Source organism: Cyprinodon tularosa, unplaced genomic scaffold (assembly GCF_016077235.1).
Source record: "Cyprinodon tularosa strain WSP-4 unplaced genomic scaffold, ASM1607723v1 ctg871, whole genome shotgun sequence".
Lineage (NCBI taxonomy): Eukaryota > Metazoa > Chordata > Actinopteri > Cyprinodontiformes > Cyprinodontidae > Cyprinodon > Cyprinodon tularosa.
In genome coordinates, this window is record NW_024039642.1 from 306975 (window position 1) to 330539 (window position 23565).

Consider the following 23565-nt stretch of genomic DNA (forward strand, 5'->3'; position numbering starts at 1 on the left):
AAGAACAAATGCACTTATTTTAAGAAAAAATTAGATTTTTTTCCAGTGTGCTGCTCTGATCTGTCAAACTGCTGTTGTTTATATCAGCGCAGTCAGGATGAAACCCTAAGCCCAGCCGACTGCATCTTCATCCGTCAACATGATGACCTACATCAGTTCTATTGATGCAACATGGAGGCCAGTTCTTATCGTACGTAAAGGTTATTGCTGCCGGAGAGCAGAGGTGTCCAAATTATTCATGTTTATTACTCCACACTGCAAAAAATGGAAATCTAAATAAGTGACTTTTTTCTTGGAATAAGGGCATTTTGTTTTGAATGGATTTGAGTCATGTTTGAACTGATGCAGCTTAGTCTGTGTTCTACTCACTCAATTTTAATTTGTATATTCAGAAACTATACGGTGTTGGCTTTCAAATATGTATTGCACATGTAATTTTTTTTTTGGCTTAAATTATTTGCTTTTTTATTTGGGAATGCAAAATAGGCGAGAATTTCCAAAAACCAGGTGGATGTAAAGAGGTTCATATACAGGTGTGTATATGAAGGTCTGTTAGTTTGCTGCATGTTGCTGATTCTCTGCAGAATAATCCAAATATCATCTCCATCAGTTATTGCTGTAGTATCTCTTTGTTACCAAGCAGCTGGATTAGCTGGAGTTCGGGGTTCTTCCTATGTGGCGTGTGGAGGGATAACAGCCTTCCTTACATCCCTCTTCTCTCCATAGTTCTTATCTGACATCAGAAAGTGTTTCCTGGAAACTAAAGCTTCTGATTACTCACCATGAAAACCAGAGCGGGATGTGAAGCGTCCCGCTGTCAAGCTGAGGTCTTTCCTCGGAGCATGGTGAACTTGTCCATCAGCTGTTTCCTGTCAGGCTGGTTCAGAGCGTTTGCTCCGCCAGCTGCTCTCCACACCAGATCTTCTTATTTAAATCAGAGTCCTGTTTAATCAACTGGTCTCTGATGCTGTCATGTTTCCGGCCAGCGTCTGCTTCTCGTCTCCCTGCTTAATGCATTCCACATGTAAGAGAAAGAAGGTCACATGATGGTCATCCAGCACACTCCGTGTTGATTGGAGTCACTGGCCGTTTCTCAGTTCACTAGAACAGAAGTACGGACTCTTGTCCTCGGCAAGTCTGTTCTTGTTCAAGAACCCAGGAAAATCTGAACTTGGGGAGAACGGGAATAAATCTGGGTCAATCAGAACAGATGCGTACTGATGACATCACCACATTCAAAGCTAGCCTGGAGTTGCATTTCACCTCCTGTTATTAATAGAATTTAAATAATAATAAATTTTTTTATGTATTCGGGGAATAATAATGAACACAGTCAGATAAACACGAATCAAATAAACATTTAGCCAAATCAAACATTAAAACCTCGATCAGCTACATATTCTCATTATCAGTGCGTATGAAATCGTACGAAAAGTTATGCACACTATTTCGTACGTTTTGGACGTTTTTCCTCAAAAAACCACATCAGTGCGCATGCGCTGGCAGACAGAAAAAAAAAGCAGATCTGCGGACGGACAGAAAACTGGGAAAAACAGTGCAATCAGCACTTATTCATGTCTCTAACTACGTTGCTTGCTGTTTTATATATTAGGGTTAGGGTTAGCCTCAGGGTTAATTGTATGTTAAATTCTATGTTATTGAATGGTGCGTAAGATGCGCATGCGCATACGACGAAAAAAACTTAAAAAATGTACGAAATTACGGTGCATAACTTTTCGTACGATTTCATACGCACTCATAATGAGAATAGGTTGCGATCAGAGCCAGAGGTACTTCACACATGGCTATGCAGACAGAGGGCTGCTGCAGACGGGCTAACGTTAGCCTTGGCTGCTGCAGACGGGCTAACGTTAGCCCTGGCTGCTGCAGACGGGCTAACGTTAGCCTTGGCTGCGGCAGCCGGACGTGGCGTTAGCCTGTCCGCAGCAGACGGGCTAACGTTAGCCCTGGCTGCTGCAGACGGGCTAACGTTAGCCCATCTGCGGCAGCCGGACGTGATGTTAGCCTGTCCGCAGCAGCCAGGGCTAACATTAGCAACTTAATACTCCGAGCTCTGTGAGCGCTGACCAGGAAACTGCTGCTGCCGCAGTGCATGCTGGGACAGCTGTCAATCTCAAGAACGGACAAGTTTGCTCTGATGCATGCTGGGTAAAGAGGGAGGGGCCAGAACAACATCCGGGGACTTTGTTCGTTCTCGGTCTGCTGTTCTAGTGAACTGGAACAGTGCTAGGGTTGAGGATGATGACGTTTCACGAGGACACGAGAACGCACAATTATGCTTATTGAGAAATGGCCACAGTCTGTCTGTTCACGTAAAAAAAACGCATATTTGTTGATGGTTAGAAAGGTCAGTGTATGAAAGGGAACATTTATTTTTAAGGTTCTTTAGTTTCATCCAGCAGGTAACCAGATCCGATCATCAGGACTGAGGACCGATTTGATTTACCTTTATTCACTCATCGGGCCTCTTTAGCTGCGTAAGGACTTCTCTACGGTTTCACTCTGCAGCATAAAGGCAGCAAATTAATCCCCAATAAATAATCATCGGCTCACTTTAAAGCATTTTCTCTGTCTGCTGCAGAGTCACCAGAGGTTGTTATTGGAGTTGGCAGACAGACGAGGGAATGAAAGAGAAAATCACCTTTAAAAGCCTGGAGCAGCAAGAAGCCAGATTTACGGGAAATGTGGTTTTAATAGTGAGGAATCGTCTGCACTTTCACTACCTTCTGCTGAGAGCCTGAAGATGACAACTACCTAAAACTTCATCAAAAGCTTTCAGAGTGATGTAATGGTGAGGTCACTACTTTTAGATGACATTGTTCGTTTGGGTTTAAGAATCCAAACGGAAGAAAGTCAGACTGATTGAATCATTTCTGTCGCAGTAGTTGGAGCTCCGTCTCCTTAGATTCCCTCGTCTTCAATCGTTACTCAACTTAAACCTGATGTTCTCGCTGCTTTGAGACTGAGACAGCTTTTATTGTCATGTTGTATACACAGACTGCGTACGAAAAGAAATGTCGTTTAGCACAGCTTCCAGACAGTAAATGAACATTTCCATCCATAAAATTGATGATGTCACAGGCTCGGGACACGCAACGTTGGGATGAAACGTCTTTAAAGGACTAGTTATCCTCCCGCAGTGTGGAGCAGTTAGCGTTGCAGGTATGATGCAAATATTCTGGATTTCTGCCCAATATTGAAGCGTGGTCTGCGCTGTGCTATTCCACGCCACAACGCCAGAGAGCTAATCAGAAACTACCTGTGAGTCTAGATACAGATGAGGCGGTGAGGAAGTGGGGGCAAGTTTGTCCGACAATGGAGGGACATGAGGGCCAAAAAGAGCGGGGATCCAAGTGGATTTCTAAAAAGCTCCTAGCGCCAAATCTAGAGACTTTTTTCTGCTACTGGAGACTTTGGAGACAACATCTAAAAGCAGCGAACTCTGCTCTCCAGAGCGAGTAGATTGGTAACCCCGCCTCCTGCTCTCCTCTATCTTGTCTGCTGTCATGATTCATGCAGCTATTATTTCATCCAAATGAAAAATGGAGAACAGATAAGCAGATCATGGCTTGTCTACAGTGAAAAGAAGGACTGGGTTATTTACTTTGGCCTTTTTGGAAACACAGGAAGGAGCAATCAGCTAAGTGAGCTTAGTGCTTGGAAAAAATCTTTCATTCCTTTAGAGACAGCATGAAAAGTCAGCTGAGTACAAAACATAGAGAGGAAAACAAGAAGAAAAGGGACAAGAAGAGAGGGACACAACCTAGAACAGATAATGGATGTCTATTCTATTAACATTTCTACATCTGGAGAATGGGGCTGTTTATGTGTTGTCCTCTCCATTCAGAGGGCCCCCTGCCTGTCGGCCCTAAATTCCCTAAATCCGCCCCTGCACATCAGCCCACATCGACTCTCCTCCTCAGTGTTTAGCTGAGAAAGTTAAGGAAAGTGTGGATTTCCAGCTGTTTCCACAATATCTAAATGTCTCACAGTTTCCGTCTGTTTGATAAAACTGGCAAAAAAATCCTAATCTGACGTCTATTTCTTCATCCACTCTGTGGCTCCATGCCCCCCCACCCCAACCCAAGCCCCCACCTAGCAGCTAGGAGACCGATTTCTAAAATCTATCTGTGTTTTTTATTTACAGTCATTGTTTAATGAACAGAAACTCAGAGCTGATCTACGATCCTGACCGGATCTCAATGTGTGTCTCTTCACCACATGCCATAAAGTTTCTCCTTGGTTGTTCTTGGTTGATGCATTTCCGCTCTGAAAGGATGGTTTAGCAGCCTGGGTTTGCTTTAAACTGTCTTTTATTTCTTATTGTTAGACTTTAAAACAGACCAATAATGATGAGAAGAAAAGATGAGTTGAGGTTTAAAAGGCCAGGGCTGTAACCAGGGTCTGTGTGTTCATGCTGGGGGGTTTACAGAGGTATGCAGCCACTCCCAGCTGCCCCTGGCTCTCTTAATGACTTCCAGACAATAGACCATGTTCCTGTCATCATCTCTGTGGAAACAGGTTAATAATACATGACCAACCAGTGGGACGGCTCTCCCTCGCTGCCCTGCAGGACCCAGGAGACTCGCCGGCACTCAGCTTCAGGAGATGATAGATTTCTAGGATGCCTCCTTGGCAACATCAGCTAAATCCACCCTGGGAACTCTGGGATTTCTTCATTGTTTCACAGCTGCAGTATTTTGAAGTCATGCCCTGAGTGTGTTGGGAGGAAATGTTGCTGCTGAAGATGGGTGACACACTGTGCATGGTTAGTGCCTGGAAAGATGGGACCATAGGAGCTTTTAATCAGGCTTTAAATCTCCCTCTGCAAGACGATGAAGCTGATATAACATCTTCTTTGGAAATGAAAGTTGTAGGGAAGTCAGATTCAAATGTCAAATCATTCTGGCTTAATATGCATGGGTCCTCTTCCACAACATCTTCGTCCCCGCTTTCCTCCTCTAAATAAAAAATGGATGACGGAGGAGACTCATCCACGACCTCCGACACTAAACTCTCCTCCTCTTGCATGTTTCCTCTGTCCATAGCGTTCCTTGACAGCGTCGTTTCTAAGTCACCAATTTAGTGCTACTTGGTCCCAATGGAATTTCCCATTGGGAACCTGCTAGCACTAAGATGCTAACTGGTCAGCAAGATGCTTCCCACAAACCGGCCACAACCAAACGTGCTTGCGAACCTTCCCGCCCCCTTGATAATCGACCAATCAAATTCACTTTATTCACTCATGTTAAGTAGAGCACCACTGGGAGAATTCAGAAATGCAACAGAAGTTAACTCCTTAAAGTTACCCTACGAATTTAAGGAGTTAAGTTATCTTCAGAGTTTATAGATGTCTGGAACAGCATTTTCTATCATGCCTCATTGATCACGAGGGGTGATGGTTCCTATCTCCAACTGTCAGTAGGTGAGAGGCGGGGTCCACCCTGGACAGGTCTCCAGTCCATTGCAGGGCAACACTAGCCTGGTGAGACCATCCTGATCTCGCGAGCTTTCAAGGTTTCACTCGCAGATCAGTCTGGAGACTCTCCGTTAAAGAAAATTTGGAGCCGTTCACCAAACGAACGTCCAATCAGCGTTGGCTTTGAGGCGGGTTGAGGTGTGATGCAACGAGAAGCGCGACAGTTCAGTCTAAAGAACATGGCGGCTTCAGCCGATGAAACTAGCGTTAGCGTGGCTATCGAGCAAGTTGTATGGGAATTACAGAGTATTTCTTCACTGAAAGAAGAGCAAAACACTGCTCTGGAGGCTTTTCTCAGAGGAAAAGATGTTTTTGCTCTTCTCCCCACTGGTTTCAGCAAGAGTTTGATCTATCAATTGGCTCCTCTTCGTCGTCGCTCTGTTAGTACGTCATATGCTTCATTGATCTGATTGGTTTATTTGGCCCGTCTATCACCAACATAGGCCAATCAGCTAACCAGTATTTTCGCCCCTTCCCAAAATTATTTCAACGGAAGGTTTCCAGATGGATATGCGGAGCAAATCCATCTGGCGGAGTCAGGTTAGGGCAACACAGACAAGCAGGACAAACTACCATTCAAACACACCTGAAGCCACTGTACAATTTTGTCCAGAGAATTTAGAGAAGCCAATTAACCTAACAGTCATGTTTTTGGACTGGGGGAGGAAGCCGTGGTACCCAGAGAGAACCCACGCATGCTCAGGGAGAACATGCAGACTCCATGCAGAAAGACCCCAGGCCAAGAATCGAACATAGAACCGTCTTGCTGCAAGGCAGCAGTGCTACCCACTGCTCCACTGAGCATCCCTCGCTCTCCTCCTTTTAAAACAAATAACCTCTCACTGAAGGCTACAGTTGCTGGTGTACTCTCACATATCCTGTTCCTGTTCGCTTAAAAAAAACACACAAAAAAAGGGAAATTCACTATTCTGGAGCATCAGATCTTGCCGTAATTATAAGTTAAGTCTGAGTATTTCCCTCGCAGCTGGATGAATAAACCCTCAAATGTAATCTTCAAGGTTTTAGACATCGACTTCTATTGCATGCAAGCGAAACCCAACCCCAGTGCAGAAGTGGCTTTTTTGAAGTTTTAGAAACTTTGACTTGACCAACAACTGCCACTACAGATAATATAACGCTTCTTTTCTATGAGGTAGATGATCTGGGTTAGCATCTTTTTCTGAGACACATTGGGCTTCATGCAAAAAGAGTTCCCATGTTCAAATCCTCCTACCTGTGATCGCTCTCTGAGTTGCTCCATGACATCAAAAAATGATGAGCTGATATAAACAGAAAGTAGATGAGCTCATTATTTACATGTTTTATGTTTTAATGACTCGGTGATGTAAATTCAGGTATCAGTTGATGTGTTGCTCTGCAAACAGAGAACAATGAACCTTTTGTCCTCGTGGAACATCTTCAGCCTCATCCATAATACTGTTCAAATTCACTAGAACAGCAGACTGAGAGCGGACAAAGTCTCTGGATCTTGTTCTGGCCCCTCCCTCTTTACCCAGCATGCGTCAGAGCAGACTTGACGAGTCAGATTGACAGCTGTCCCAGCATGCACTGCAGCAGCATGGTGAGTTTTTTTGTTTTATTTGGTAAAATGTTCATTTGATTTGTGTTTATCTGTTTGTCCCCAAACTGAGGATAAACAGCTTGATAGAAGTAACGCTTGAAGCGACAGTCATCCAGACCGCGCCTCTGGAGGAGGTGGTGATTCTCCACATACTGATTAAGTCTTTGGGAATCTGGTGAATCTAGGAACGCTGACAGCTTAAAAGTCAAAAACTTTGCAGGTTGCTTTGTAAATCTGTGTCCGCCATGATTAGGCGGACCAACAGACTCCATGACGTAGGAGGCTTTGGCCTACACTGCAAAAAGGATCTAGAAATAAGTAAAAATTTCTTAAATTAAGTGTATTTACCCTTAATTTGAGCAGGTAAATAAGATGATTTGCCAATGAAATTAGTATCTTCACTCTTAAAATAAGACAATGCAATAGTTTTTTCTTATTTCAAATGTAAATTGTCTTGTTCCATTGGCAAAGTGTCACACTTTCGTCCTCAATTCGAGAAAAAATTTACTTATTTTAAGAAAAAATTACTCACTTAGATTTCCATTTTTTGCAGTGCAGACAGGCAGATTTCAAGGCGAGAAAAAAGCAGAAGAAACTGGCAAAACTTTTGCTTCTGCTCAGCCTGGATCCAAGTGAAGCTGCAGGATAAAGAATAAAGCAACAATTAGATTAGATTTAAAGGTAAAAGCTTGAGGTCAGAGTCATAGTCGCTCACATTACTTCTAAACTTTTTGCAGAGCAGCGGCCATGCTGGCTAATGCTGGCCAAACCAAACATTTAAGGAGGAAAATAGCCCGTCTTTGCTCCTTATTGAGCTCCTTCGATTCCATCAGTCGACACCAATGTTTTGGAGCATCACCAATGTTCTCTTCATTTTGGTTCTTTTAGTTTGTTTCAGCTTAAATCTGAAAAAATTAACGCAGAGAAAAAGAAGAAGAAGAAACCGTTTCTTAGCTCCATGGTGGAGCCACTAGGATCTGGAGACACATGAGCTCCGTGTCACATGACTCCCTAATGCTTCCCATTGGCGCTCCATCATTTCATCTCTGTGTTGCCATGGTAACCACAAGTAAATATTTATATATTTTGGACCCGTCAATATACATTAAATAAATATTTAAATCCTATTTTCTTTGAAAAAATTATTATTTTTTTGTGCACCACTTCAGATGTTCTGGTGAAGCATTATTTTTTTTTTTACTGATCGTTGTGGCTATGACCTTTAACCCCAGGCTTGCTGAGTGCACTATCATGTTTTCCTCCTCAATACAAAGGATAAAAATTAAAACAAAGGTGTCGCCACAGCCCAGCTTGTCTCGTCTGTCATTTTCATCAATGCCGCCTGAAACGACAGCTCCGCACTCCTGAGCTCCTCCAGTCGACTACATTCTCCATTTTCCCCTCATTTAACGAGTTCGCAGCCCTTTAAACAACAGCAACATCTCACCACAGACGCTCTCAATTCCACACGCTGTGTCTCATCTTGCCGGTTTTTAACACTCATGACCCGCCAGCATTCCTCCATGATGAGATAAACCAAATCCTCTCTACAGCGCCAGCAACGTGTTGTTCTCTGTTTTAGCTTTCGGTCCGTTTCTTTCCAGACAGTCATGTATAAAAGTATTAAGCTGGTTGTTGTTTTAGCTCCAACCTTTACTTTTTTCAGAGATTTGCTTTGTTAAGTCTTTAGTTTAGCATGTGGGAGCAGGAGCACGTCTGACTGAGCTCATTACAGCCGAATGATGCCAGGTGATGGGCGGGGCCTGTTCTATAGATAGAAAATAGATTTTTTTTACTTCCTTATAAACTAGTTTTATACCTGACCTTAGATGCCATAAAGGATGTTTTTTGGGGGGAAACTGCAGCATTATCTCGGTGTTCCTGGGTCGGTCCTGGCACGGCTCCTCGTTACTCGTGCCACAGCCATAAAACGGTGAGGCAGTCAGCCTGTGGCTGGATGCCAAAGCTTCTGGGATCTTTTCATTTCATGCTTTCTGACCAGATGCTGCAGCTACAGACCTTCCAAAACACTAAACTAGGTGGTGAAATAAGGTGATCAAGTGATGCATTTGCTCAAACATGTGAGGAAACAGAGTGACGTTCACCATCTGTTCCTCCACATGTTTTTATTTTAAGTCAGAAAAAGTTGGTCTTTTTCATGTGGTTTGATGAGGGCAACATTAAACCTGTGAACATCCTGATTCTGGATCTGTTTGTGTGCTTTGGGTCTTAGTATGAGAAAACGTGCACAGCTTTCACCAGTGCACTTTTGACCCAGTGGTGTTGTTCTTTTGTAAGTGAGCTGGTTAGCATCTCTGGCTCTGTGTGACGGACTATAGAGGAAGCAATTGTCAGCAGCTCTACGTGGGTTTGAGATGCAGCTGTCTCTTCCGGGTTTAGATTAGCAACCCAGAGCAGCAAAGAAAGTTTCTCTTCAATGCAAACTCAAGCTTCTTGTGTTAGAAAATAAAGCCAAAAATTGAGCTTTAAGAACAAAATAACAACCTCCTGGGTCGTATCTCCACAATGTGGTGCTTTTCTAAGCTTCAGAGGACACTTCTTTGAGGACAACAACGTCCATAATCTGGCCAAGAAAGACAGATGGTTTGAGAGACGGGTTAAGGAAGCCATCTTTGTTAACCTGGAAAAACCATCTCTCAAGAGAGGAGGTGGTCTCAGACATAACCTGCCTAAAAAAAACTTCAATGAGGCATGTGACCGAAACCACTCTGACAAGGGAGTTAACGACCCATTAGAACCCCCAATGGGTGGATTTAGGAAATTTGGGGCCCTAGGCAAAGACATGCATGGGGCCTTCTGAATTGAAAAGACGACACATAAAACAGACCCATTATTCAGATACAGAATTTAATTTGAAATTTTATTATTTATAAATAAGTGGTTTTCAAAAAGTGCTAGAGGGGTCTGAAAAGTGGCTAAATGTAGCGACTAAAGCGCTAAGTTGGCAACACTGCTCTTTGCATGGTTTGTTTTCAAATGGTTTGCTGCTCTCTGTTTGGACCTTTCTGAACATGTGCAGCAAATGGACTGATCCAATATGGTGGACACTGAAGGGGGGGGCTGAGACACACTTAATATTATCAGCGTTCTGATGGTGTTTTTGTCACAGTCTTGGTTTAGTTATGTTTATTTAGAGTATTCAGCTTTACTTTGCTTCTTGTTTTAGTGTTTAATTATTATTTTCTTGTTAGTTCCTGTCTTCCTGGTTTTCCATTTGTTGTCCTCTGCTGCCCTCTTGTGTCCTCTTTCCCTAGCTCTGTTTTCTGCTCTGCCCTCACCTGTTTCCAATTCCCTCGTTAGCCCTCTCTTTGTCTCTGTCCCCTTTAAAAGCCCTCCCTCTTCAGTTCCTGTTTGCTGGATCCTCGTCTAACGTCTGTCTGCTTACCTCGTCTCTCCCTGGCTCCTAGAGTTTGGTTTCCCCTGATGTCTCCTTGGTTCTGGTTCGTTGTTATTTTTTGTTGGATCTTTGATTGCTGCCTCCGTACCTGTAAACCTCATTAAACCCACCAAAATTCACCTCTGCCAACTTTCCTCTGCATTTGGGTCCTCCAAACCAACACCGAATCCTGACAGTTTTAGCCAAAGGATTTTTATCAAAAACATAATTAATGTGCATAAACAAGGAATAGTTGTATTAACCATACATGGAAACAGAGTTTTATGGGGCCCCCAGGAACTTGGGCCCAAGGCAGCTGCCTAGTATTGCCTGATGGTAAATCTGCTCCTGCCCCCTAACGACCATTAACCACCCAGATGACCTCCATGTTAATCGGGACCAGAGCTACCTATTGTTCCCCCTAATTCTTTGTTCCAGCTACAGTCAAGGTTGAATGGAAGAAAATAAAAAAGTCCTGGTTCTTGATATTATTGAGAACTGGGATAGTTCCATTGAAAAGTTAACTCACTATATCCACAAAGCTACATAAGGTGAAATATTTAATAAAATACACACAGTGACACAAATCAAGAATGTATGTAAATTATTGAGTGTATGTTATACTATATATTCCAAGTTTCTTTCGGTAGCAACTAGAAGGACCAAGGGTCAAACATGCTTCGTTGTCCCATTTAAGGTCTTACGGAAATCATATTTAAATGTCAAATCATTCTGGCCCTAACATGTATATAAATGTTCTCATTATCAGACCATATTGTCCCAAAATTTAGAATTTCTATTTTTTTAAACAATACTGTCTTAAAATCTGTGTTTTTTCCTGTTATCTTCTGCAGGCCAGTTAGTTCTACGTCAGCCTGAACACCTAAATTCAGCCAATCATATATCAACGGTCATCTGTCAATCAAATGTTTTCTGTCATAGCATCTTGATTCATGTGTCTCAGCTAATATACGCAACGGTTGAAATCAGAATCCTTTCCTTTCCCATTGAGTTGCGTCCCAGTGTTCACGGGGATGGACGTCTGTGTCTTCGGCAGGCGTAGAGCTAACAGAACTGGCAGCGTTGCGAGGCAAGGGCTCAAACATGTACGGCTGGAAGCCTTCTACACCAAACCAAGCTTCTGCCGCCCTGGCGTCCTCTTCCACAACATCTTCGTCCCCGCTTTCCTCCTCTGAATAAAAAATGGATGACGGAGGAGACTCATCCACGACCTCCGACACTAAACTCTCCTCCTCTTGCATGTTTCCGCTGTCCATAGCGTTCCTTGACAGCGTCGTTTCTAAGTCACCAATTTAGTGCTACTTGGTCCCAATGGAATTTCCCATTGGGAACCTGCTAGCACTAAGTTGCTAACTGGTTAGCAAGATGCTTCCCACAAACCGGCCACAACCAAACTTGCTTGCGAACCTTCCACCACAACAATCCGCCCCCTTGATAATCGACCAATCACATTCACTTTATTCACTCGTGTAAAGTCGGGCACCACTCGGGAGATGTCGGAAATGCAACGTTTGGAACAGCAGTTGTTTCCTGCGTCTGTAAGCCCTGATCAGACTATCATTTGTCGTATCCACTTCCCAAAAGCCGACTCTGTTGAGTAAATTCACCAAAGCGCTGCCTTCTTCGCCTGACTCTCGCAAACTTCCTGAATGCTAGGGGTGCCGCCATGTTGGATTGCTTGTTTCCCTCTAGAGGGCAGTAGTACCGGAGATCGCCACCAGGAGGCGATGAACCGTGTTCATGTGGTGTGTAAAACGGTCATAAGGAGCCGAGCTCGCCACGGTTAAATGATCCAAGGTCGGTCTGAACCTGGCACAGATCGGTTTCAGAGGAAAGTGTAGATGGTGCTTATATGTTTCTAACCTAGCCTTTGTTCCAGAGCATCGAGCGGGAGGAGCCGATAGAAGTGGACCCGGCCCCGATGCACCCTGGACTGGAGCCTGGGCCTGCTGCTGCTACAGGTACCTGAATCTCCCATTTGATTTTAGATTCAACTTGCTCAGAGCCTGATCTAAACCTAGAATGATTATTCTTGCAGAGGAACGTTCCGTATCTCTGCATGGAAAGATCCCCCCCCCCACAGACGGCCTTGTTGAACATGCAGCTCCTGTCACGTTGCGGATGCCCCATCTCCCCATCACAGCTACAACCAAGACGGTTGAAATCAGGCCTTCTCCCGGCAGCCCCGTTGGCTCCCTGTCCTCCCCGCTCTCTGAGGATTCTCCCAGCAATAACTCCGCTCCCACTTCCTCTCAGCCAGCAGACGACTCTGGCCTTCAGCAAGGTGTGTTAAGCTTCATCAAATGTATTTTCACAACACATGTCATCTCAAACCAGCTGATTGCATCGACTCATTGACTCTTCAGCAATCCCTCACACTAAGCATGCTTGTAGCGACAGTGGAGAGGAAAAACTCCCTTTGAACAGGAAGAAACCTCCATCAGAACCAGGCTCAGTGTGAGCGGCCATCTGCTGAGGCCCACTGGGGTTCAAGGAGACAGAAGCAGACATAGAAAAAGAAGCATAGATACAAAAGGCAACTGTCAACCAGCTCCACAGGCGGCCCCGTCCAGGAAACACACAACCAGGCAGACGAGCTCCGAGCCAGCTCCCATGTCAGAGGATGAAGAGAGCACATCCAGTTAGTCACAGTCAGAGAAACAGGACTACACTGAAAGTTCACTAAAGGTTCAAGTCCCTGCTCATGCTTTCAGTGTTGTTGTGCCCTTGGGCAAGACACTTCACCTGCATTGCCTGCTCCCCTCGGAGGGACTGGTGGTGCCTGGATGTTTGATGGACGTTTTCCCATCTGTCAGTGAGCCCCAGGGCAGCTGTGGGTGCGTGAATGGATGAATAACTGAATGTAGTGTAAAGCACTCCAGTGCGCTATATAACTTCAGGACATTTACCATTTTCCTCCTTCATATAATTCATGTCTGCTTTTGGACGACAATCGAACCCAAACTGATTCTGGTCTCCCTTCTGTCAGCCTCTGTCTCCAAGACATGGACGTCTACACCTGCAGGAGCTCTGGGATCAGCAGATCTCCAGGGTGAGTGTTAAACAGCGTTTTAATCATCCATGCATTAAAAGAACACCACAGCTGATTTCCTCTGATGGATCTCTGCACCAGAAAAAGCAAACTCAGCTCCTGCAAAGTCTGTGACCTACTCAGGGCTGCCGCAGCCCGACAGGTGAGTGTTTGGAGTAAACAAACCTTTGGGAAAATGTCCTTGGTACTGCTTTATATGATGCTGGTGAACCCCACAGAGACGACAGAGCCTTGGGCCAGGTGGGAGAGCGGAGGCGGGAGCTGGTGAGATCTCAGACTCTCCCTCGTAGCATCGGCGCTCAGACCCGTCGATCTCTATTCGAAAGATTAGACTCTGAAGCCGGGAAGAGGTGAGACTAAAGAAGCGCTGAGCTGTTGTTTCTTTGGGACAGAAGTGCTCTGACGTCTGATGGGTCTCTTTTCTCTCCTCTGCTCAGCCGCCCTAAACAAGCAGGGCTGAAGCGCTCGCAGAGTTTCGGCGTATCCAGCGCCAGCAGCATCAAGCAGATTCTCCTGGAATGGTGCCGTTCTAAGACTGTTGGCTACCAGGTGAAAGATTGGCACCAGTTTGATCCAAAACAAATCAGATCAGCTGCATTTTGTCTCTGTTACGATCAGTTGTCGAGTTGTTAAAAGAACGAAGAGGGATGGTGGATTTTTTTTTCTTTTTCTGAAGCATACATAGCCTGATGAATATAGTCTGTTAACCTAAAGCAATATGCATGGTCTGATTATTCCATGTCAGGTACGCCGGTCACTGACCTTGACCAAGGCACCTTACAGTAGAACTGCAGTCAGTCCATGGACTGGCATGGCTATCACTGCCCCTGCACAGTTAGCATGGCTACCTCTGCCCCTACATAGCATGGCTATCATTGCCCCTACAGAGTTAGCATGGCTACTTCTGCCCCTACATAGTTAGCATGGCTATCACTGCCCCTACATAGTTAGCATGGCTACCTCTGCCCCTACACAGTTAGCATGGCTACCTCTGCCTCTACATAGTTAGCATGGCTACCTCTGCCCCTACATAGCATGGCTATCACTGCCCCTACAGAGTTAGCATGGCTACTTCTGCCCCTACATAGTTAGCATGGCTATCACTGCCCCTACATAGTTAGCATGGGTATCATTGCCCCTACAGAGTTAGCATGGCTACCTCTGCCCCTACATAGCATGGCTATCACTGCCCCTACAGAGTTAGCATGGCTACCTCTGCCCCTACATAGCATGGCTATCACTGCCCCTACAGAGTTAGCATGGCTACCTCTGCCCCTGCACAGTTAGCATGGCTACCTCTGCCCCTACATAGCATGGCTATCACTGCCCCTACAGAGTTAGCATGGCTACCTCTGCCCCTACATAGCATGGCTACCACTGCCCCTACATAGTTAGCATGGCTATCACTGCCCCTGCACAGTTAGCATGGCTACCTCTGCCCCTACATAGTTAGCATGGCTAGTACTGCCCGTATATAGTTAGCATGGCTATCACTGCCCCTACATAGTTAGCATGGCTATCACTGCCCCTACATAGTTAGCATGGCTACCTCTGCCCCTACATAGCATGGCTATCACTGCCCCTACAGAGTTAGCATGGCTACCTCTGCCCCTGCACAGTTAGCATGGCTACCTCTGCCCCTACGTAGTTAGCATGGCTACCTCTGCCCCTACATAGCATGGCTACCTCTGCCCCTACATAGCATGGCTATCACTGCCCCTACAGAGTTAGCATGGCTAACTCTGCCCCTACATAGCATGGCTATCACTGCCCCTACAGAGTTAGCATGGCTACCTCTGCCCCTGCACAGTTAGCATGGCTACCTCTGCCCCTACAAAGTTAGCACGGCTACTTCTGCCCCTACATAGTTAGCATGGCTATCACTGCCCCTACAGAGTTAGCATGGCTACTTCTGCCCCTACATAGTTAGCATGGCTATCACTGCCCCTACATAGTTAGCATGGGTATCATTGCCCCTACAGAGTTAGCATGGCTACTTCTGCCCCTACATAGTTAGCATGGCTATCACTGCCCCTACATAGTTAGCATGGCTACCTCTGCCCCTACACAGTTAGCATGGCTACCTCTGCCTCTACATAGTTAGCATGGCTACCTCTGCCCCTACATAGCATGGCTATCACTGCCCCTACACAGTTAGCATGGCTACCTCTGCCTCTACATAGTTAGCATGGCTACCTCTGCCCCTACATAGCATGGCTATCACTGCCCCTACAGAGTTAGCATGGCTACTTCTGCCCCTACATAGTTAGCATGGCTATTACTGCCCCTACATAGTTAGCATGGGTATCATTGCCCCTACAGAGTTAGCATGGCTACCTCTGCCCCTACATAGCATGGCTATCACTGCCCCTACAGAGTTAGCATGGCTACCTCTGCCCCTACATAGCATGGCTATCACTGCCCCTACAGAGTTAGCATGGCTACCTCTGCCCCTGCACAGTTAGCATGGCTACCTCTGCCCCTACATAGCATGGCTATCACTGCCCCTACAGAGTTAGCATGGCTACCTCTGCCCCTACATAGCATGGCTACCACTGCTCCTACATAGTTAGCATGGCTATCACTGCCCCTGCACAGTTAGCATGGCTACCTCTGCCCCTACATAGTTAGCATGGCTAGTACTGCCCGTATATAGTTAGCATGGCTATCACTGCCCCTACATAGTTAGCATGGCTACCTCTGCCCCTACATAGCATGGCTATCACTGCCCCTACAGAGTTAGCATGGCTAACTCTGCCCCTACATAGCATGGCTATCACTGCCCCTACAGAGTTAGCATGGCTACCTCTGCCCCTGCACAGTTAGCATGGCTACCTCTGCCCCTACGTAGTTAGCATGGCTACCTCTGCCCCTACATAGCATGGCTATCACTGCCCCTACAGAGTTAGCATGGCTAACTCTGCCCCTACATAGCATGGCTATCACTGCCCCTACAGAGTTAGCATGGCTACCTCTGCCCCTGCACAGTTAGCATGGCTACCTCTGCCCCTACAAAGTTAGCATGGCTACTTCTGCCCCTACATAGTTAGCATGGCTATCACTGCCCCTACATAGTTAGCATGGGTATCATTGCCCCTACAGAGTTAGCATGGCTACTTCTGCCCCTACATAGTTAGCATGGCTATCACTGCCCCTACATAGTTAGCATGGGTATCATTGCCCCTACAGAGTTAGCATGGCTACTTCTGCCCCTACATAGTTAGCATGGCTATCACTGCCCCTACATAGTTAGCATGGGTATCATTGCCCCTACAGAGTTAGCATGGCTACTTCTGCCCCTACATAGTTAGCATGGCTACCTCTGCCCCTGCACAGTTAGCATGGCTACCTCTGCCCCTACAAAGTTAGCATGGCTACTTCTGCCCCTACATAGTTAGCATGGCTATCACTGCCCCTACATAGTTAGCATGGGTATCATTGCCCCTACAGAGTTAGCATGGCTACTTCTGCCCCTACATAGTTAGCATGGCTATCACTGCCCCTACATAGTTAGCATGGGTATCATTGCCCCTACAGAGTTAGCATGGCTACTTCTGCCCCTACATAGTTAGCATGGCTATCACTGCCCCTACATAGTTAGCATGGCTGGGCGGCCGGTAAGGCAGGCAGGCGGGGGGTAGATCTTTTTTAGAAGGGGGATGCCATTTTTTTTTATCTAATTTCCTTTTTTTAAGAATAAAAATACTCATTCCATTATCAAAGTATCTCATTTGCATACTCAAATTAAGGGTAAATACACTTATTTAGGGTTTTTTTCCCTTATTTCTAGATCGTTTTTCCAGTGTACTAACCAAATTAAAGGCATGTAAAAACAAGTGTAGGTTTCAGAACAGCTTCAAGTTAGCAGCTTTTTTTTTTTTTTTTTTACATTTCCTAAAACCTTTTAAATCAGCCTTTAAAAGCAGAAAATCAAATTAACAATAAAAAATGAAATGGCTATCAGATATATATCAGATGGTTGAACCCAGGTCCTGCAGGGAAGTCTCAAATCATCACTCCTCCACCACTGTGCTTGACCACTGCCTATGTTTGGTTTCCTCTAATGATGGAGGGAAAGCATCTCTCCTTCAGGATCTAAATCATTTATAACCCGTCCTGCGGTTTATTTATCCTTGAAAGCCTTAGAAGTGCCGCCAAAATGTTTTTTATTATTGTTTTGTCATGAACCTAAACTTTAAACCATCAAACGGAGAATTTTATAGTCACATTTTTTTCTCGTCTGTCAGTGTGGTCTAAACTGCCAAGGGTTGAATGTTTCCAGTTGGGGGGTCTTTCTGTGTCAGACTCAGAGGAAGGTTTTTAGGTTGTGTTTGGTTCAAACCTCATAGAAGTTTACAGATGATCAGTTTTTGAGTGACAATTCCCCTTCTGGTGAAGTCCCTTCAACGCAGAAAGGATGTACTTACGTTTTTACAGAATTTTTTCGATGGTCTGGAATCTGTTTTGTGGTCAGGAACAGTTTAGATTTAAAATCATTAGACTTCAGTTTTGTTTTTTTTGTCCTGATCGTTTCGAAGCTTCCATGAACAGCAGTACCTGCTCTTCCTTTTTGCTCCAGCAGATTTTATTTCCACCTCTGAGACAGAAGCTGATTAGCTTACATTGAAAATCAATATCATCATAAAAGTCTGATGAAAGCTTGCAGAGAATTACTTTTCGTCTCAGGTTGCATTTTCAGCAAATCACCAGACTAATAAAATGCAGCCTTTGCGTTGCAGCATTTCAAAGTTCTGAGAGAGTCGGCAGTGGAGGAGAGGATGTCTGGTTTACGCATCATCATTATGGGCCAGACAGTCGGCGATGAGACGGCTTTAATGAAACTACGACAGGCTGCCTGTCTGGTTTGAATGCATGGAGGATTTTCCTTCCTCATCCTTAGATCTTTCTGCTGGTTTCTGTGCAGAACATCGACATGCAGAACTTCTCGTCCAGTTGGAGTGACGGCATGGCTTTCTGCGCCCTGGTCCACTCCTTCTTTCCCACTGAGTTTGATTACGACGCTTTGTCACCTGCCAATCGCAGACACAACTTTGAGCTGGCCTTTGGGACTGCAGAGTGAGTATGAAGACAAACAATGGCAGGAAATAGAAGCATTTATTTAGGGTTGCCAACGGTAACCAACAGAAGCACCGTTCTCGTATTTAGTGGAAAATTACTGTATTACTGTAAAAACATTATCAGTAAAAAGCTCATTGAAAATGAAGAACAGGAGCTTGTTGGTTACGGTAATCTTGTTCCCGTTCTGTCCTGCGTTCTGACCAATGAGCTAAATAAAAATAGGTAAAAGTATTCTATTACGACATAACGCGGCATTGAGCTAATTGTATTTTTCAGTTTTAGAACTGTAGTCTACATTTATTGCATTAGAGGCACAAATATGTTTACAAGTTTGCTGTTGAAACAAAAATGTGCTATTTATTTATTTATTTATTGTTTTATGTTTACTATCAAGTGAATTAATGGATAATAATTTGTTTTCCATGTGTTCATATTGCTCACAAATATGAATCTAATTCAATGCAGATTTGAGTCAAATCACACAAAGGGAGGCTAAAAAAAATCATCACCACGCTAGGAGGGATGAAGGCAATCGGGTCAGCTGGGACGCACAGGAGGCATCCCTTTTTTTTAGGGAGTTAGCTACCCTAATTTGATTATGAAGTCATGTAGATAAAAAAATAAAAGATTGCGGTGATTCAGATTCAGAAAACCAAACATCACAAACAGTCCCTCCCAGCAGGTTAAGCTGATGTAGGAACCAGATCTGCTCGGGTCCTGCTGCATGCCAGTGACTTTACGCTACATGATTAGCTGTACGTTGCCACATGATGTAAAACATTGTGGTTGCCCAGACAACGGTAATAACATCGCTCAGCGTCCATGTGCCGAGTCGGGAGAATCTGTAGTGTTAAGGCCGATTTATGCTTTGAAGCTAGGTCATCTTAGTAGGTATCGCAGATAAGAAACAGGTGCAACACAGTTTGTCCGAGTGGAGTTGCCATATAGTGAGGTCATAAGAAGGTCATGACCGCAGACAGCGCCGCAGACAGGAGGCGGGCTTGTTTTGTTCTTATGACCGAAATTGCAGGAAAACAACTCATGAAGTTTGACCCGCTAGCAGAGCGAGGTGCGCGAGAACGATGGGAGCCTCATGTCCCTCCGTTGACGCCCAGGAGCAAATGGATAAAAATAGACAGGAGGAAAAAAAACACAGGAATTGATACTCTTGCAGACGTGTCGATGCATCGGATCGTCGGCTGTTGGATCGATAGGAAACGATTATTATTTACATCCTTACAGGATACAGTTTGAGATATCAATAAACCTCGCACAAGAAAGCACAAGACAGACATTTAAGCAGAGGCTCACATCGGAGGCTTGGTCACATGAAGTCAATCTGACACATTGAGACATTAGTTGTCTCAATATGATGATCTGGTTAACTGCCCCTGAGATGACATGTGTTGTGAATTGGAGTTATAGAAATAAACCGAATTCAATTGAAATTATATGATTCAAAATGGCCTTTTACTGGGAAGAAGTACATGGCGAGTTAAATGTTCTCATAGATGTGGCAGCATCATGCTGTGTGGGGGGGGGGGGGGGGGGGGGGCATACTTCAGCTGGAAGCTCAAAAAAGAATTTGTAGGAAGATAATTTCAGCTAAATTAAGGAAAATCCTGAATGAACACCTGTAGAGTCTGACATAATAATAATAATAATAAATTTAATTTATAATGCACTTTTCACCAAAAAGGCCTCAAAGTTCTACAAAAAAGCATTTAAAAAAGCATTAAAAAAGAAAAACATAGAGATGAAAGAAATAAAATAATAAAAGCTGTTTTAAAAGAGAAAAAAGAAACTTCTAAGGGGAACCAAACGTTTTGCAAAAAATAAATGCTTAAGGCCTTTTTTAAAACACTCAGTGGACTGAGGTGCCCTCAAGGTGTCTGGGAGGGAATTCCACAGACATGGGGCAGCATTGACATTACTAGAGAAGGAAGCAGAGGTTGATCTTTTACTGGAAGAGAACCCAAAGCAAAGTTCAGCTGCTGAGACCTAACCCCAAATTAAAATCTCTGGTGATTCTTAAAAACAGATCATCTCCTTCTGTCTAAGCTTCAGCCTTTTTTCTTTTCCGCATGTTGAAACAGTCCGGTCTTCAGATGTGCAAATAGAGCAGAAACAATCCTCCAAACACCTGCTGCTCTGATTGGGGGGGGGAGGTGGTGTTCTGTCAGACTAGCATACCTATAGTCGATACGCAAGCACAAGACGGGAGACATCAGATGATTTAAGATGACGGCTATTAGAGCATGAGGGTGTTTTAAACATTGTTCCAATGGATACGGGGGCGTGTTACTCAAAAAGCAGAGTTCCAGAAAAGTTAAAAACAAAAAAAAAAACACTCAACTGGACTTTATTTTCCAACTTCAAAGACGTTTTGCTTCCCATCCAGGAAGCTTTTTTAAAATCAAAATGGAAAGAGGAGCTACCATCAGATCCTGGAACTTTTTTTTCCCCATTCATACAATGGATAACGCTGATTACATCTTTCCTTCAGTCTGACTGGATGATCTGGTGAACTGTAAGGTGGCTTGAGATGACGTGTGTTGTGAACTATAGAAATAAACTGAATTTAATTGAAATGTGAAAGATTCCAGGTGGTATTAGAAGATTTGCAATGAACAGTAGGTTCAATCATCCTCTTTTTTTATTTCACCCTGCAAACAGAAAAAGATTCAAATTCTCGGTTGTATTTTAGCTCAGTCCTCTGACTGTCCTTCCTCTGTCTCTGTCCCCAGAGCCAAGGCAGGCTGCGACCGGCTCATTGAGGTGGAGGACATGATGATCATGGGTCGCAAGCCAGACCCCATGTGTGTCTTCACCTACGTCCAGTCCCTCTACAACCACCTGCGCAAGTTTGAGTGAAGCTCAGGAACATGGCCAGCTTCCTGACGTTCAACCTTTCTTTGCTGTCAACCTTGTTGGCTTCAGAGCCATTTCCAAAGCCAGGATCGCCCTCTAGAGGTGAACTGATGCACTTCCCCTCCAGCTCACCACTGAAGCAGACTGAAAGTGGTGGGAGCTGGAATGACGGTACGCCTTGGACGGATTTATTGGGAATGAGCAACACAGAGATCTGTTTTTCTTTTTTGTTTTAACGTTTTATTGTTTTTATGATGTTTATTGGTGTGTGAAAAAAAAAACTGAAGATGTGAAGATGTGCTTTGTTTCATGAAAGACACCAGATGTCTGCGACAACAAAAAAACATGATGAGCTGCTGAGTGATATTCTGGGGGATGTTTTGTTATCAGGAGGAGAAGAAAAGAACAGAGCCAATAAAGAATTCTGTTATTTGGGGTGTAATAAAAACACTGAGCAAACATTAAGAGCAGTTTTATCACAGCTATGGGGCCCATGGCCGCCCCTGTAACCCAACAAGGTCATTCTTGTTCTCATATGGATGTAAATCCCATCCTCCTTAAAGGAAAAGTCGCTCATATTCAGAATTCAAACTTCTGAAAGTTCTTTAAATCTGAAATGATTCCATCCTGTTCAATAAATGATCAGTGTTTTTAATTCAGAGTAATTTTCATGTGAATGTGCTTTACTGGAGGCATCCATGTTTGTCAAAGAACACTACTGCCACCTACTGGTTAGTGACGTCACGGTGCGGTATCGGCTGTTGATCAAGTCCCAGTGCTGTATCTGGTGTTTGTCACAACGCGCTATTATCCAAGTCATCTTGAAAACATTCTTCTTCCAAATGTTGGCTACATATTACGGGTTTTTTCTCTGGCCAGAAGTTCGATGGCAAATCCTCCCTCTTCAAGTTGGCGATCCAACGACCAACCCGTCCGTGGAGGATCAGGAATCAGAAAGGTGGAATAACTCTTTTTTCCACTTTTACCCGATGTATTCCAGCATCCAGCTGCCATGCACGTGGGCATTGTCAGTTTCACTATAGCTCTGGTGAATTTCAATGGTGAAGTCCTCTGGAAATCTTCAATAATTGTTGTTGATTGCAGATGTGTCTAGTAGTTCCCATTGATTTAGCTTGGAAAGCGGGGAGAATGGCGCTAGGCTTACCGCACCGTGACGTCACTGCTGGAAGATGGCAGGAGGGAGGGGCTACTATATTTGGGCAAAAATGGCCGCTCCCAGACTCAGTGATCGCCAAGAAAATTATTGTTTACATTTTTTTTTTACTGATTAACGCTAAATTCCTTAAATAACTGCAAACGTTTAAGGTAGTTTTAGGTATAAATAAGGATCCATTGATTATTCCTGCTGACTGAACTTTTCAGCAATGATATTTGACTGTTGGTATATTAACAATAACTCAATGACAAAAATGCAGAAATCAATTAATTAACTATTTTCCAGAGTTAATGGTGACAAATGCATAGTTTGTGTTTCATGTGGGGAACATGTAAAATAAGTTATTACAGATAAAGATCAAACCATTTTCTGTTCATAACAGATTTATCTGGGCAGCATTGATGGATTAACGAGTTGCTTTGGTCTCATCAGGCATTTATTTGGAAAGACAGTTGTTTGTTCACCTTCCTGTTGGTACAGCCTGATTAGTGTAGCCCAGGGGTCGCAGCTCTTTAGCGCCCCCTTGTGGCTCCCTGGAGCTTTTTCAAAAATGTATGAACTTTTTAAATTTTTTTTATATGGTGTGCAGGAGGTCAAACAAACATTCATTATGTTTTCCAATGCTGTAAAGATTGTATAATAAATGTAAATGTAAACATTACTTTAAATGAAAATTTGCATCATAGCCATAGAGATCAGTGGTCAAAGGGTAAACAGGTAAGATGAGAACAGAGGATTCAAAGAAGAATGGAGTTAATCATTTTGGGAAGGATCGCCTGCATGTTTGCTTTGAATGAGAAGTTGTCAAATAATAAAAAGAGTGATTGCAGAACTTCTGGATAAATTAGAGGAGAGCAAAGATAGATTGAAGAAGTAGATTGCATCT

At 44.2% G+C, this 23565-nt stretch overlaps 1 protein-coding gene across 1 annotated transcript in view; it reads left to right on the top strand.

The window, feature by feature from the left end:
- smtnl (smoothelin, like) overlaps positions 1 to 22163 on the top strand; it is a 29859-nt gene extending 7696 nt beyond the window's left edge. The window contains exons 3-10 of the mRNA XM_038273423.1: positions 12380 to 12461; positions 12539 to 12784; positions 13490 to 13552; positions 13634 to 13694; positions 13771 to 13902; positions 13990 to 14101; positions 18477 to 18628; positions 21379 to 22163. Of these exons, the coding sequence (XP_038129351.1) occupies positions 12380 to 12461; positions 12539 to 12784; positions 13490 to 13552; positions 13634 to 13694; positions 13771 to 13902; positions 13990 to 14101; positions 18477 to 18628; positions 21379 to 21505 (975 nt within the window). The 3' untranslated portion in view covers positions 21506 to 22163. The remainder of the gene's footprint in view (positions 1 to 12379; positions 12462 to 12538; positions 12785 to 13489; positions 13553 to 13633; positions 13695 to 13770; positions 13903 to 13989; positions 14102 to 18476; positions 18629 to 21378) is intronic.
- Positions 22164 to 23565: the final 1402 nt, after the last annotated feature.